Raw genomic sequence first — 15,242 nt, forward strand, 5'->3', positions numbered from 1 at the left:
CGGGGCGGCACGGTGGCGCTGCTGCCTCAGTTAGGTTCGCTTCCCGGGTCCTCCCTGCGTGGAGTTTGCATGTTCTCCCGTGTCTGCGTGGGTTTCCTCCGGGCGCTCCGGTTTCCTCCCACAATCCAAAGACATGCAGGTTAGGTGGATTGGCGATTCTAAATTGGCCCTAGTGTGCGCTTGGTGTGTTTGTGTGTTTGTGTGTGTCCTGCGGTGGGTTGGCACCCTGCCCAGGATTGGTCCCTGCCTAGTGCCCTGTGTTGACTGGGATTGGCTCCAGCAGACCCCCGTGACCCTGTGTTTGGATTCAGCGGGTTAGACAATGGATGGATGGATGTTTTTGTACAATAAACTAATCAGTGTTTAACTAGAAATAGAAGTAAAATAAATATATAAGAACAATAAGTCTTTTTCGTAAGCTGATCATGTATGTGAGTGCAAAAATGAAATACAGAGACTACAGTGAGATATTGAATATAGATTGTACTTTAATGCTACCTACAGTCTTCAACCAAACCGAATTCATGCAAAACTAAATAAAATTAAAATAAAATTAAATTTGGTTGAAAATGAGTAATACAGATCTGTTTTCTTTCTTCTTCAGATATTATCTTACCAAAATAATTAATATTTTTGTTTCTTTAGAAATTTTCCTTGCAGACGGCTAGGTGCTCCTTTTTCACAACCACAAAAATCTGACTAGCAGCCTGTCCTTTTCACCCGATTCTTTACTAAATTGTGTCTATGTCACACACTGGAAGACTTAACAAAACCAAAAGGACCTTACAAAATATTTAACAAAATCTTTAGAATGCCAGGATCAGGACAAAAAACATGGCCAGGCATCCCTAGCTGCTAACATATAAAATTCAAAGTTACTGGGCTAATGCTGCACTATATGCTTCTAATAGGATTTAAAAGTTTTTATGGTGCTACTGAGCAGCATTGCCCCTAATGTTATTGCACAGAAGTGCAGCCCAAGTATTACTACAAAAAGATGATCAAGTTTCTGCCTCAAATATGTTACTTTCTTATTGGCCTTTTTAGTAAATACACAGTCTGCTCAGCGGTGTACATTTATTCCTTTTCATTTCTGCATGTTTATTTAATTAGAGAAACTGATGGTTTGAAGGGGTTGCCAAAAGCAATGATTATCAAGAGGTCCAAAATTAAAATTTGTGAGTGTTAGCTATACTGTATAGCTTCACAGATCTGTAAGTAAGATCAGACTGCTGACACTTCTAGAATGTTTACCCTAAATTCTGTCCCATATCTTTCATAAATGGGCCTGCAGCAGCCACCTCAGCATATTTCTAGAATGATTCACACCTCATATTGAAAGCATGAAGTGAATCTTGGCCTTACTTTTATATCTGATGAATCTGAGATAAGACTTATCATAATGATTGGCTGTTTAATGTGTGTGTATTGTTGAACTCAGCTGCAATTCTTTATATGGCTTTTTCCTCTACAGTGATATTCCTGTGTGGCTTGGAGAAAAAGTGACTTTTAAATTCTTGCTATAACGTAGTTTTGTAAGAAGTTTTGTGTTTTCACTTCTTTTTAACTAACCTGGTACTTCAGAATGGTGTCTGTGCTTGCATTGAACTGTTGAACCTATGCTTTATTTTTCACCCTGCAGGTTCAGAATTTGGCTGTTCGCACCCATCAGGCCAATACTCAATCCAGTGGTCAGAACACATCCGTTAAAACCAGCACTCAGGGGCAAACGCTACCTGCTTCCCATCCTAAGATGTCATTGAGCCCTGTGAAAGCCAGTCCAGCACCCGACTCCCACAGTGAAGGAAGCAAGAAAGGCGATAGTCCTGGAGCAGAACCCAGATCGGGCACTATAAACCGGCTATCTGCTACTCATCATTTGATAGCCCCAGGTGAGCATCTTTTCTTGCACTGATCCATTGAAATAGAATTTGTCCTCTTGTGCAACATTGGAATTCTTAGTGTAGGCACCTTTTTCTTGCAGTTTATGCTAGGCCTTGCATTATTTGCAAATTCTGGCTGGCAGATGTATCAGGTAAGAGAAGAACACAAGACATATGTCCTTATGATTGTTGACTTCATGGTCTCCTCCATGCTACCTATTGTACAGTCATGTACACTCAGTATATACTACCATTTCACTCAAACCCTTATGTGTTCTGAAAAATCTCCAAACATGGATAGTGCTCATGTAGAATTTTTCACCACAGCATATTCAGTGTGTTGTTTATTATAATACATTGGGTAAGTTATGTGCTTCTGCCCGCATCAGGACAAGGCTGCTATATTGTGTAGATATGAATAAGTGGCACTCCCACTTCACAAGATACCTAGGAAGTGCCAGCATATAGTTTCCATCACATTGCTAGTGGAGTATGCAGTGATGCTAATGAATTATAACACGAGCACCTAAAAGCATGGAAGAAATCTCGCCACCCATTTACACAAATCATAATTTAATTAACACGCTCATTGATTGAAGTGTTTTGTGTTGATCAGGACTCTGTACCAGAGACATAACTTTTCATTTCAAAGTCAGTTTGCTAGTAAAACAATGAAATATTCATTTACTTTATGGTAATTATTAGCTCTAGACATAATGTGGAAAGTGACTTGGTTGTTTTTTTAAAAAGTGCTATGGGCATAATTCACTTTTTTTCATTCTCTTGATAGCTCCCCTTTAGTACTTAAATAAGAAAATTGTCTTGAATTTATAATAATCAGCATTATTCCCATGACCATTTTTACAAAGTATTGGGGCCATTTCCCATCTCTCACAGTTAACGGTTACATCTGTTCTGTTTTTTGTGTGCCTGAAAAAATATCTAAAATACTGTCAGTTGTAAATTAGGCAGTGTGGAATTTTCCTGAATACAGTGTCTATCTACATTGTATTTTTCTATTTGGATCAAGTATAGGAGGCAGGCAAGAGCAGCTGAAGAAGACACGTCCAGAAATACAACAAATTTTGAATAACAACAAAGTTTATTTTATACAGGATTAAAATACAGGGAGCACAGGAAACACTGAAGAGCAATGAGAATAGACAGTTCTGTAAAGATATGAAAAATATTTATATTGTTTAAATATTCTCATAGTGAGTGATGGATTTCAGATCTTTGTGAGTGTTTGAGTTGTTGCCTAGCAACTAAGAAATGCCAGTGCAGAACTGCAGCTAGCTGGCTTGCTTTATGATGTGTGTTATATATCTTCCAGCTGAGACGCAAGAAGACAATAGCAAAAGCAATTCAAATCGGACGCAGTACAACAGATGCCTTGTTAATGGGCTTGCATGTCATTTTCAGTAAAAGGTCCGTAGTGCAGCAAATGCACATACTTAGTGTTTCCAGCAGGGGGGAATAATTCCCTAGCAATTCAATTTTTTTCAGCTATAGTGGTTGAATTGAATTTTCCCTGTGAACAAATGTTGGTGTTTTATTTTTTTGAGTGTTCTGCATGATGTATTGTTGTCCTTCAGCCTAAAGTTTCAGGGACCCACTACAGCTTCATTTACCACATATTGGATTAAGAAGGTTAGGAAAAGTGGCAGATGTTACTAGTAGCAGTTGGAGATATTAAACGTGAGTTTGTATAGACTTCAGCTCTCACAAGATCTTCAATTATATTACAATGGAAGTTTTCTGTATTAAAATTCAGCTTGCCTGTAGCTGATCACATGGCTAATGAATGATCAAACATCCACTAATCATTTCATAGACATCTTTACAGACAAAGAAAAACTCTTGTCTGGCTCTGTTATAGGCCAAAGTAGGAGTTCTTCACTATCTGGTGAAGATTTGAGAATGTCCAACTTTCCCCTGTAGAAAACTGAATAATGCTTATGAGTAGCATCAATCAGAGAACACTTCAGCACTGTAGGGTTATTGAAGGTCTGTGTCAGTGGGCATCTGCAAAAAGAAAAAGAATGGTTAAGGTTATTTTGATGCTGAAAAAAATAGAAGATTAAAGGGACAATGTTATCAAGTGTATCATACTCTATGCAAAGGGCAGGATAGACTGTTTCATTCTACTGTAGGACTGTATGAATTCTTGCTGCAAGAAAGTGTTTCTGCATCTGACATGTATTCCCAGGTCTCCCTCTGCTTTAGAGGAGAGGGTCAGGCACATAAAGCATATACTGCCTCATTTACATTCAAGAGACCTGATGAAGCATTACACACTTCCAGCTGGCCTCAGCTATTCCTCTAATTCTCATTTTCATGTAGGTGCCCCTACACCATGGACTTTCTGGTGCACACACTACACACAGAAGGGTATATCACCTCCTAGTAGCCCATCTATTCCTAGACTGGCACACACAGCATCTGTCTTGATGTCTCTTTCACTTTACAGAAGAACATTAGAACAGTTTTGACAAGAAGAATCCATTCAGCCCAGCCAACATGCCAATCCTGTTCACCTAATTTTTCCAAAATAACAATGAGTTATTTGCTGTGTTCCTCTGTACAAATTTCTTTCATTATTTTAAGCACTTTTATCATGTCACATTGTATTTTCTTTTTCATGCCTCCTGTTGTGTATTCAAATCTAACATTTTCATATCCTATGTTTGCTACATTACATTTATTTATATTAAATTTCATCCACTACAAATCTGCTCAAGCCACTCATTCTGTCTAGACTATAATAAATACGATGATTCTAGATTATCACCATTTCACTTAGTGCAAATGTAACCATTTTGTCATTTATATTTTTATGAAGATGCATTATGTGTAATGAAAAGAGTAGTGACCAAAGCACCGATCCCTGAGAAACATAACTTTTAACATCATTCTAACATTCTAAAAAGCTCCTCTCAACATATTTCTCTGTTTCTGGAGTTTAAGCCAATTTTGTACTTACTTACAGATTCCATCTTGAATTCCTAGTTCTTTTAGTTTGAATACTAACTTCTCAGGTGGGACCTTTGCTATTTAATGTAGAAAGTGCAAAGTGCTATACGTGGGCAAAAAAAAAAAAGCATAATTTCTAAGTACAAGTTGGGAGACACAGTACTAAAGGAAGCAAACTCTGAAAAGGATTTTGGCATTTATGTGGACATAGCATTTTCATTTTCTAAGCCAGAGGTTCTTAACAGGGGGGCCTCAGTAAACTTTCAGGAGGGGCTTCAATGTGAATGAAGATAATAATAAAATAATGGCAAAAAAATCAAATCATTAAAAATCTACAACAGACTGCCAAACTTATCTTTTCAAAATGGATCACTTTATCAATATACAAAATATTGTAGCATCTTTGCCGGCTTCATGGTGGGGACTGTCTGACGGTTGGATCTGGCAAGGGAGGCTTGGAGTACATCGGAGAGCCACCTGTCTTGTAGATCAGGGCAATATACAAAAGACAGACACAGAGAAAGTAAAAAGGGGTGACACCTTGATGAGGTAAAATAAAAATGATGCAGTTTTTCTTTTGGATGGTTTGATAGGTGGTATGCACTCTTGGGGAAATGTCACGCAGTCTAAGAACAGGATGGTGACCTGGATGGATAGATTTTATGACGCAGATCACAAAAATGACTTTAAAATTTTAAAGTTTTTTGAGAAATGGCTAATTTTCTAATACAAATTCCAATATTCTCAAATTGGGTGTTTTGTGTAGTCATGTGCTCAGGTTTAGCTGCCTTTCAGTAGCTCATGATCTTCTTAGGTCAAAATCATTATATTTTATAGCCTTAACTGATGCCATTTATATGATACTCTCTTATTTAAAATACTGCAAGAAAATCTGTCTGATCATGTGTGCTGTGGCGTGCTCCAGCATGCCCGCGCGCTCCTTCAAGACTACGGGTTGTTTCCATGATAATGCAACCCTATATATACTGTACCTAGCAGCAGCAGTGAGTAGCAGCTTCAGGCTTTCTATCTAATGTCAGTGTCAATTAGTATTACATTAGAAATAAAACTGTTAAAATTCGGGGCCTTTGAACTTATTTTTATGTAATTTCTGAAATGCCACGCCAATGTCACAATAACTGTGATATGTTTTGTTACATCTGTGGTGAGTTCACTTTGAATGTACAGGAATTATACTTCAGGTGCAATTGGTGACCAGGACAAAGTATGGGCTCCTGATATATGTTGTGCATCTTGTGCGACCAGCTTGAGAGCTTGGCTGAAGGGAGTGTGTCCATCCATGCCACGCCATGGATGGAACAGAAGGATCATGTAACTACATGACAAATGTCTCAGAATTTTCTTCCAAGAACAAGAGGAGATGGAGTCCATCTATACTAGGAATCTATTGCTGGACACTGATACGCAAAGCACATGACTTTCTGCCATGTTGCTTACGTTGTAATATCGTATCAAAGGCCTATGCCACTGGAGACGTTAAAATGTTAAATGCATAATTGGAGTTTCCTTGAAAACCATATGTGATACAGAAATTACAAATGCATTTTTGTGTTCAGTATGTAAAAATCTATCGTTTACAACCACAATTGCTGAGGAAACAACATTTTTCATAAAATTTGTTGGCGAGTGTAGCTTGCCAGTTTTCTCAAAGACACTTTAACATTCATTTCATAGTGTATGTAGATTGTATCTGAATATGAGTTAATATGAGATATACACATGTGTAGCGATTGTAACAACTACACTTCACTAAGTTTATAGTGAAAATTTATCTACTGTCAACCCCAAACTGTCTTCAGACCCTTTTCCACAGTGCCGAAAATGTCATCCACTAATAAAAGTGATTTTTACAAAAAAATGATCCAGACAAAAGATGCAGCAAAAAAATGTAATTAATACTTTATCTACAATCCCACAAAATCACCGTACATAAACCGATTCCGAAAACCGCCCACCCTCTCCCAATGTATACAGTACACAAATGTCATAAAATCATGTACCCCAAAAATATCCCACAATGTCCACTCAATTTAGTCTCTTTATCAGATAATCATATCTCCCAATATTTCAGTTTCTAAGACATGCCAGTCCCATAATAAAAGATTTATTGCTCACACTGATTCTGATCCCATCCACTGTCTAGTCCACTTCCCTCAGTGTATCAAGAATCTTCGAGGTGGCCACCCCCAAACTGCATTGGACTGGGGCTCCATCAAAAAACAGTCTTTTTCCTGGCCTTAGATAGGTCACATCTTTCCCCTCCACCATAAAGCTTGGGCTGTTTTTTTCCTTTTCTTTTCCTGCCTTTTGCGCTCCTTTTCAATAGTGCATCCGTTTCCATGGCACTCCTGGAAATCACAACAACAGCCCCATACCTCACAAAGGTCCTCCCTATCCACACCCGCCCAGCTTATGCTACAGTGTGCACAGATGGAAACAGGACTCACATAGAGAGAAAAAAGACAAACCAGAAACATACATTTTATGTGGCAGTGCTACACATGATATAACTTATCCTGATTACATTTGCACCAGACATTAAAGTGTGTATCCGAAGTTCTCATGTGTTAATTCATACAACATAGCACAGCACACCACAGCTATAGTACTATAGCTAGAATGTGAACATGCTGCCCACAATGACCCAACAAGAAAAAATTGAATTAATGTGAAATATAATACAATACAATGCAATTTATTTTTGTATAGCCCAAAATCACACAAGAAGAGCCGCAATGGGCTTTAACAGGCACTGCCTCTTGACAGCCCCCCAGCCTTGACTCTCTAAGAAGACAAGGAAAAACTCCCAAAAAAACCCTTGTAGGGAAAAAGTGGAAGAAACCTTGGGAAAGGCAGGTCAAGAAGAGACCCCTTTCCAGGTAGGTTGGGTGTGCAGTGGGTTTCAAAAAGAAGAGGGTCAATACAATACAATACACAAAACAGAACAAATCCTCAATACAGTATTAAAAAAAATAAAAAAATTACAAGTATGGAACAGAATTTAACAGTAGATGATATCACATAATATGATTTGGATTTGTTTAGAGTCCTGGAGACCTCAGCCATCAAGCTGCCCCCATTTGGCCATTCCACAGCTGAAACAGTGCTGGGCCAGCCAATCTGATGAAAGGACCCTTCTACCCCACAATTCCTGTGATCCTCCATCAGGGATGACTTTACTTTAGGCAGGCAAAACAACTTGGCAGATGGGCCTGCACCATGTGCCACATTTGAGTACTGAGAAGAGAAACAGAATAGGTGAGGGTTAGTATCCAATTATAACTATCATGTTACTTATGTTTTAGTGCTAATAACTAACAACAGAGATGCAGTCTGTACAGTTAACCGAGGGGCATCTCTTATGGAAGCAGGCAGACCATTCCACAGTTTAGGGGCCCTGTAACTAAAAGCTCGACCTCCCACTGTTATTTTATTAATCCTTGGAATCATAAGCAGACCGGCATCTTGAGATCTTAATGTGCGCTCTGGTTTGTAAGTCATGATAAGTTCAGACAAGTAAGCCAGACCTTGGCCATTTAATGTTTTATATGTTAAAAGTTGGACTTTCAGATCTGCCCTAAACTTAACCAGGAGCCAGTGTAAGGATTTAAGAACTGGATTAATGCCACTCTTGCATAAAAAAAAAAGTGTTTTAGTGTTTTAACATTATGCCAAATGTGTGACAGTCTCATAAAGGTAATGCAGATTGACACTTGCCATTGCTGCCACTCTGCTAATTTTTTAAAGACGTATAGGTGTCAGGGCTAACCAGCCTACTGCAGTTTACCTGTCTGATGTCACTTCCCCACACACTTGCTTTGTCTTTTCCACTGACGTAATTGTAGTTTGTGAAAAGAAAACAGATTTTAAAATTACTTTTAAAAAATTACTTTCTATTTTTAAAAATACATGATCATTTTATGCATAACTTAGAAATCAATACTTAGCCAAGTTGAGTAGTGAGTAGCTGTTGTTGTTATCAAAAATATTTGCAGTGGCAAATTCTGTGTTGTTAATAACTGGTCATCATTTTTCCTTAAAAAATCTGACTTATTATATGTTATGATTATGGAATTCAGGCACTAATAATTTTATTGAAGTAAAATATATAGGCTATTTTTGAAATGGCTTCTTAATTTTTTATTGTGCTTTAAAAAATACAGGCATTATTATAGCACTAGCAAAAAATATAAGTTCAAAAACAAGTACCTTTGTCAAGACTGCAGCAACCATACAAGAGAGTAAATATCATGTCTGGAGATTTCACATATTCTCATGCTTCACTGGGGGACCTCAGAGGAAAAGAGGTTGAGAACCGCTGATCTAAGCAATGCACAAAACTATTAAAAGGGTAAATAAAATTGTAGGTTATGTTGTAAAAACTGTTGAATTTAAATCAAGAGATTTTATGCTCAGACCACATAATGCACTAGTGAGACCACATCTGGAGTATTGTGTGCAGTTCTGATCATCACGCTAAAAAGAAGACACAGCAGTACTGTGCAAAGGAGTGCAAACAAGTGAATCTCACGACTTAAGGACATGTCCTACTCTGACAGACTCTGAGAATTAAATTTGTTTAGTCTCGAGCAGAGGAAAATGTATGGGGACCTAATCCAAGTTTTCAGAATTATCGAAAGGATTGACAAAGTAGGTCCTGCAGAATTCTTTCAATAGTAAACCAGCTTTTCAAGGACAGCAATGGAAATGAAGGGGTGGTATATTTAGGACTGACACCGGGAAGCACTTCTTTACTTAAAGAGTTGTGGAAATGTGGAACAAACTACTGAGATATGCAGTTAAAGCAGAAACCTTGACAACCTTTTTAAAGTATCTGGACAAGATATTGGCATAGCTTGACTGTTCAGTTAAACAAATGAATCGGCTAGACTGGATGCTCTCTCGCTTATCAAATTTGTTATGTTCTTGTGTTGATTGTAAAAGCTTTTTGAAAATCAAGATAAGCAATATCATGCGAAACTCTCTGATTGTTTTGTTGCTTCCTCATGGAATTCCAACATGATAGTCAAACATATCCTCCTTTGTCTAAACACATGCTGACTGTTTAGTAATACACGTGTTCTTGCCATGTGTAGCTTAAACTTTTGTTTACAAACTGTATGCATTATTTGATCCAATATATACATTAAGCTTACATGCCTGTAGTTATTTGGATCAATCCAATCATGCTTTTTATAAAAAGGAATAATATTTGCTAGGTTCCAGTTCTTAGGAATTTTCTTAAAGTGTGTGCTGATTTTTTTGAGTAATACACTCAAAAGGTTTATATACTGTACACACCTTTTTGAGCACTTTAGGATAGATGTTACATATTTTGTTAGATTTCAGCATATTTAATCTAAGCAGTATTTCTCCCTCTACAGTTTACAATTCACTTGACAGTCCTGGTAACCACTGGTAGCTTATCAACATCTTTACCTCAGTAAACCATAGCAAACAGCAAGTTAAGAGCATTTGCTATATTACAATCTGTATATTTCAAACTCACCCTTGCTATTTCTAATGCAGTTCACCTCCTTGGTGACTGCATTTAAATACTTCCATAATGAAATAATCTCTTTGGGTCATCTCTATGCTTTTTCGCAATATTTCTCTCTTAATGCCTTTTTAGATTTCCTATTATCGTTATTCACTTGTGGCTGTCATGCTCTCATAAGTCCTACGGTCAGCACTGGAGTTATTTCACTTGTGTACCTCATAGAATTGGTCTTCTTTTCCTTTTCAGCTTATTTTGTAGCTTGCTATCTGCCCACTGCAGAGTTTTGTTGAATTGCTTTGTGCGTCTTAATTTCAGAATGCTTCTCGAGGCTTAATGTTAAAATTAACTGTCCTTTGCCACCTTGTTTTTTTTTAAGTTTAGTAAGCAAGCAACCACCACTCAATTCATATAACTACTAGACAAATCATAATAGGGCACAAAATGACTGAAATATTTCAGTCAGTGCAGAAGGTGCTAAAAGCCAACATCAGTCATCAAGTAGGTAATGTTAAGAAAGTATATTATAAAAGATTTTTTTTCATAGTGTAATTAGTGTGAGGCAGGCCTTCATTCAATATACAGATCATAGCAATGCCATAGGCACACAGGTTGAGACATTTATGGAGGCTTGACATCTCAAATGTCTACGAACATCACATGCTAATGACAGAAAAACATAGGTTATCAGAATCTTTTATGGAGTGAACCGGGTCATTGGGATACCACTAGTGCAGAACATCCAGCTTTGGGATTGTATAGAAGTCTCAGCCTTAGGGTTGTAGATACTGACCTTGGAGCTTTTAATTCTATTGTATTCTAAATGGTGGCCATGATCTGATTTTTGGGCTGGAGTAAATGAGTAATAATCATTTCCAATGTAATGGGTAGTTGTTCAGTTATATATTGGTTCAATGAAAGAATCTGGTACTGGGAAACTTGACACTGTTTTGAACGTAGTAATTCCCAGCTTCATATACTTAATCTGTTACTCTTTAGTAAAAAGCTTCAAAATGCTTAACAGTTGCTCTTTTCACTTGCAGCTCCATACCCTTCCATGCAACCTCAGGCGCTAATTAAACATCAACCACTCCCACTATATACGTCTCCACCAGCACAGAAGGGGAACCACCACCAGTTAATCATCCAGCAGTCATCTCTCCCCAACCGACAGGTACAACCAGTGGCGATCCAGGTCTCAACCCAGGAGACTCCATCATCTTCTCAACCTTGTGTGTCAGTGCAGACCCAAGTGTCAGGAGCATCTAGTCCAATGTCTGCTCAGTCCCAGAACTGCACAGTGGTGAGCTCATCCCCTAGCCAGCCACAGCAGCAGACAGTTGTTGTTTCCCCTCAGCCTCCTCCCTCACCAACAAGTCCATCTCAAACCATCATTATCCAGCCTCAAACTATTGTCCAGGCCCAAACACAAGCCTTGATATCATCTCCTGTCCAGCAAGCTGGTCTCACCCAAGCCACTGTCATTCCCTCCCTCCTCCCTCCAGTGTCCTCTCCTGTGGTTCAGAGTTCCACCTTACCTCAGACCCCTTTGCTGTCTCAAACATCTGTCTCCCAATCTCCACAGCTGCCCCTGCCCCCTCAAACTGCTCCTCCCAGCACTTCCCTGACACAGCTGGCTCACACACCAACTGCCACACTTCAGCCTCTCCCATTGCAGTCTGTCCAGGCACTTGCAATGCAGTCGGAGATTTTGACACCTGGTCAGATGCTGGTGTCGCAGGAGGAGTTGCCTGCAGCAGAAGCCTTGGTGCAGATGCCCTTCCAGTCTTTATCTCCTCCACAGACAGTTGCAGTCAACCTTCAAGTACAGTCATCTGCCCAAGTGGAAGCTCCAGTGGTAAGACCTGTTAAGATGTTTTTTTTTCTGCAAAAACATTCTTGTGAGTGATGTGATGTGTATTAAAGTGCTATTGAGAGTGAGAGACCTAAACTTAGTCTTTCCGGAAAATTTCAGTATGTGGAATTCTACAAAATGTTTTTAAGAGTATAAACTACAACACGCAGTGTTACTAGAGTTAGCTGCATAGGCATATATTGAACATTGCTCTCTGCAGTAAAATAGATTTTAGGGAGATACATGTGATGTGGTCTGTCATGTGACCATGTCAATCACTCAATCATAACATAAAATTCTCAATCCCACTTAATCCTATAAAACCAGTTTAAAATTTCCAATTAATTAGCGTGCACATCTTTAACATGTGATAGCAAAACACAGATAAGGCCCTAATACAGGTCTCAAATGTAGGATACTGGACCTGTAAAGTAGAGCGACACTGCTTCTGTCAATCAGGTAATCCTTAATTTATATCATATTCTTGATTCAGCACACCATTACTAGGCATTTCTTCAAAGCAAACAAGAGTATCATACGAAGTAATAAGATAAAGTACTTAACACATGTTAATTTACAATGAAACAAAGTATGAAGTTGCATAAGCAAAATGGGAGAAGATTAATGTTATGAGATGACAGTAAATCAGAATCTCAATCAGTGCTCCTGGTACAGAGCAGTAAAATTAGGGCATGTAGTTACCAGTATACAATGGTATAGTGATTAGCGAAGGTTGTGCCTTATAGCTGTAGAGCCTTTGAACATTTGCAGTGCTATGCTTTCCTCCCACATCCCAAGGATGTGTATGTTGATAATCTTTAGATTTGTCCAATGCGAGTGGATTTTAGCGTCCATGTGAGTGTTCCCTGTCATGACTAGTTTAGCTTGGTGCCTGTGTTGTGTTTAATAGCTGGATGAACTGAGTTGTACACATAGCCTATTTAAATGAAAGAGAGAAAAAGAAAGATATGAGTATGACATATTCATGGAGCCCCATGGACAGAGAGTAAGAATCATAAAGCTAAATGAGCTTCAAAGCAGTGTGAATACTCTTAAGTGAATTTTCACATGTGCACTTAGCCGTGGTTGGGACTGGACAAAGGTGCATAATTTAATCCCTCAGATGTGGTTAGGGATGGGTCACCATTGTATTTTAAATAAATACTGTATTTTTAAAATCTTGTCTCTCTCTTGTCTCTCTGTTGAACTTCAAAATTGTGTGGTAAGTTTACCCTCAGCCTTTTGATGCTAGCACTCATTCCATTATTCGTAAAAATGATTGCTTGGTGCTTCAAATCTGCTGACATCAAATGTCTCCCTTTTACTGAAAAGACTGAGTAAGGGATTAGGCTACTTGGAGATTGTGTGCTGGACATTTACTTGAATACCTCTTTTCTCCTTGAAAATAGATTATGGTGAAATAGAGAGACTGACGCGGTCACAGAATCTGTTTGCTTCTTTAATCTGCTTTCTCTCTCTCTTCAATTAATCATTGGTTTTGGGACTTTGGGACAAACAGGTCTATCAGATTGAAAGTATTTGTCAAGATGAGCTAAGAGAGGACAGAATTGGCAACAGAACTCCTACACCACCTGCCCTTTCACCCCCAGCTGCCCCAGTTGAGCACAATGAGGAAATGTCTGAGCGGCCTGAAAATGACACAGGTAAGACATTACAGATTGATCTTCTGTTCAAAACCACTTATAACAGATAAGATTTTATTATCAATGTACAGTTAGATCCATAAATATTTGGACAGAGACAACTTTTTTCTAATTTTGGTTCTGTACATTACCACAATGAATTTTAAATGAAACAACTCAGATACAGTTGAAGTGCAGACTTTCCGCTTTAATTCAGTGGGTTGAACAAAACGATTGCATAAAAATGTGAGGCAACTAAAGCATTTTTTTAACATAACAGCCCAAAAAAACTGCATCCTAGGTGCAAATCCCACACTCTTTCTCTGGGTGAAGATAACATACTTGCTATTTTTTCCTTTAACTTTTCCTTTTCTCCTCTTCCACAGCTCAAAGATGCTTGTGTTGGGCTCATTAGCAATCATAAAATGGCCCAGCAGGCATGTGTGGCTATACATGGGAGTGTGCCTTATAATGGGAAGCATTCTGATGCTGAATGGAGTACTTAAATACACACACTTAACACCATAAAGTTTTTCTTTGAGTATGTAAAATACTGGACAGGAAATAGCATGCCACTATCTTAAATACCCTCTCAGCAATGACATTACAAGTTATGAAATCAGGGTCACATGATCCAAAATGTCAGATCCAGTCACAACGAAAATAGCCAACAAAACAAATTACCTCATCAAAATGGCATGATGAAATTAAACAGAACAATCAAATTATGTAGCACCTTGACAATGAAAAATAATTGTACAACAAAGGCAAAAATGAAATCTGCACAGTTCAAAATCTCAGAATCATGACGTTATGTGTCCAGTTTTCCTCTAAGATGCTAAAGACGCGTACGTTCATTTAACTGGTTGTTCCAAATTTGCTCCCTGCGAGTGAGTGTGTGTGTCAATGAGTGTGTGCCCTGAGATGGAGTTAATTCCCATACACCATGGTTGGTTCCTGCTTTGCACCCAGCACTAATTGGAAAAAGCTCTACCTTGCTAAACATGATTAAGTGGAACAAAAAGCTCCAATGGTTTACATTGCAGCAACATGGCTCTGTGGGACTCAGACTTCTTTTACAACTTACTCACTGCCTCAGTAGAGTTTGCATATTCTCCCAATGTACACTCTCCGGGTAAAGCGGTTTCGTCCAACAACCTAAAGACATACAGGTTAGATTAATTATATTAATTGGTAAATATTATTTGATTCTGTATTGGTGTGTGTGTTTGTTCCCAGTGAAGGACAGCTTTTCCCATCCAAATGTCATTGCTGCCTTGTTCCTATTGCTGATAGGATTAGGTTCTGGCTTCTCATCTGTAACAGAAAAGGTGGTTCATAAAATGAATGGTTTATATATTTAGACAATA

The 15,242-nt window shown here is 38.4% G+C and overlaps 1 protein-coding gene across 7 annotated transcripts in view; it reads left to right on the forward strand.

Annotated features, from left to right (window-relative positions):
• LOC120534013 (polyhomeotic-like protein 3) overlaps nucleotides 1-15,242 on the forward strand; it is a 92,882-nt gene that overhangs the window by 51,399 nt on the left and 26,241 nt on the right. For 6 of the 7 annotated variants that reach the window (XR_005634668.1, XR_005634669.1, XM_039761228.1 and 3 more), the window contains 4 exons: nucleotides 1,643-1,892; nucleotides 1,985-2,035; nucleotides 11,418-12,232; nucleotides 13,749-13,893. Coding sequence is in view for 5 of the 7 variants with exons in the window: in XM_039761228.1 (XP_039617162.1) it covers nucleotides 1,643-1,892; nucleotides 1,985-2,035; nucleotides 11,418-12,232; nucleotides 13,749-13,893 (1,261 nt within the window). In the remaining 2 variants the exon portion in view is untranslated. The remainder of the gene's footprint in view (nucleotides 1-1,642; nucleotides 1,893-1,984; nucleotides 2,036-11,417; nucleotides 12,233-13,748; nucleotides 13,894-15,242) is intronic. The other variant, XM_039761237.1, reaches the window with a different exon arrangement.

This window comes from Polypterus senegalus, chromosome 1, assembly GCF_016835505.1.
Source record: "Polypterus senegalus isolate Bchr_013 chromosome 1, ASM1683550v1, whole genome shotgun sequence".
NCBI classification, from domain to species: Eukaryota; Metazoa; Chordata; class Cladistia; order Polypteriformes; family Polypteridae; genus Polypterus; species Polypterus senegalus.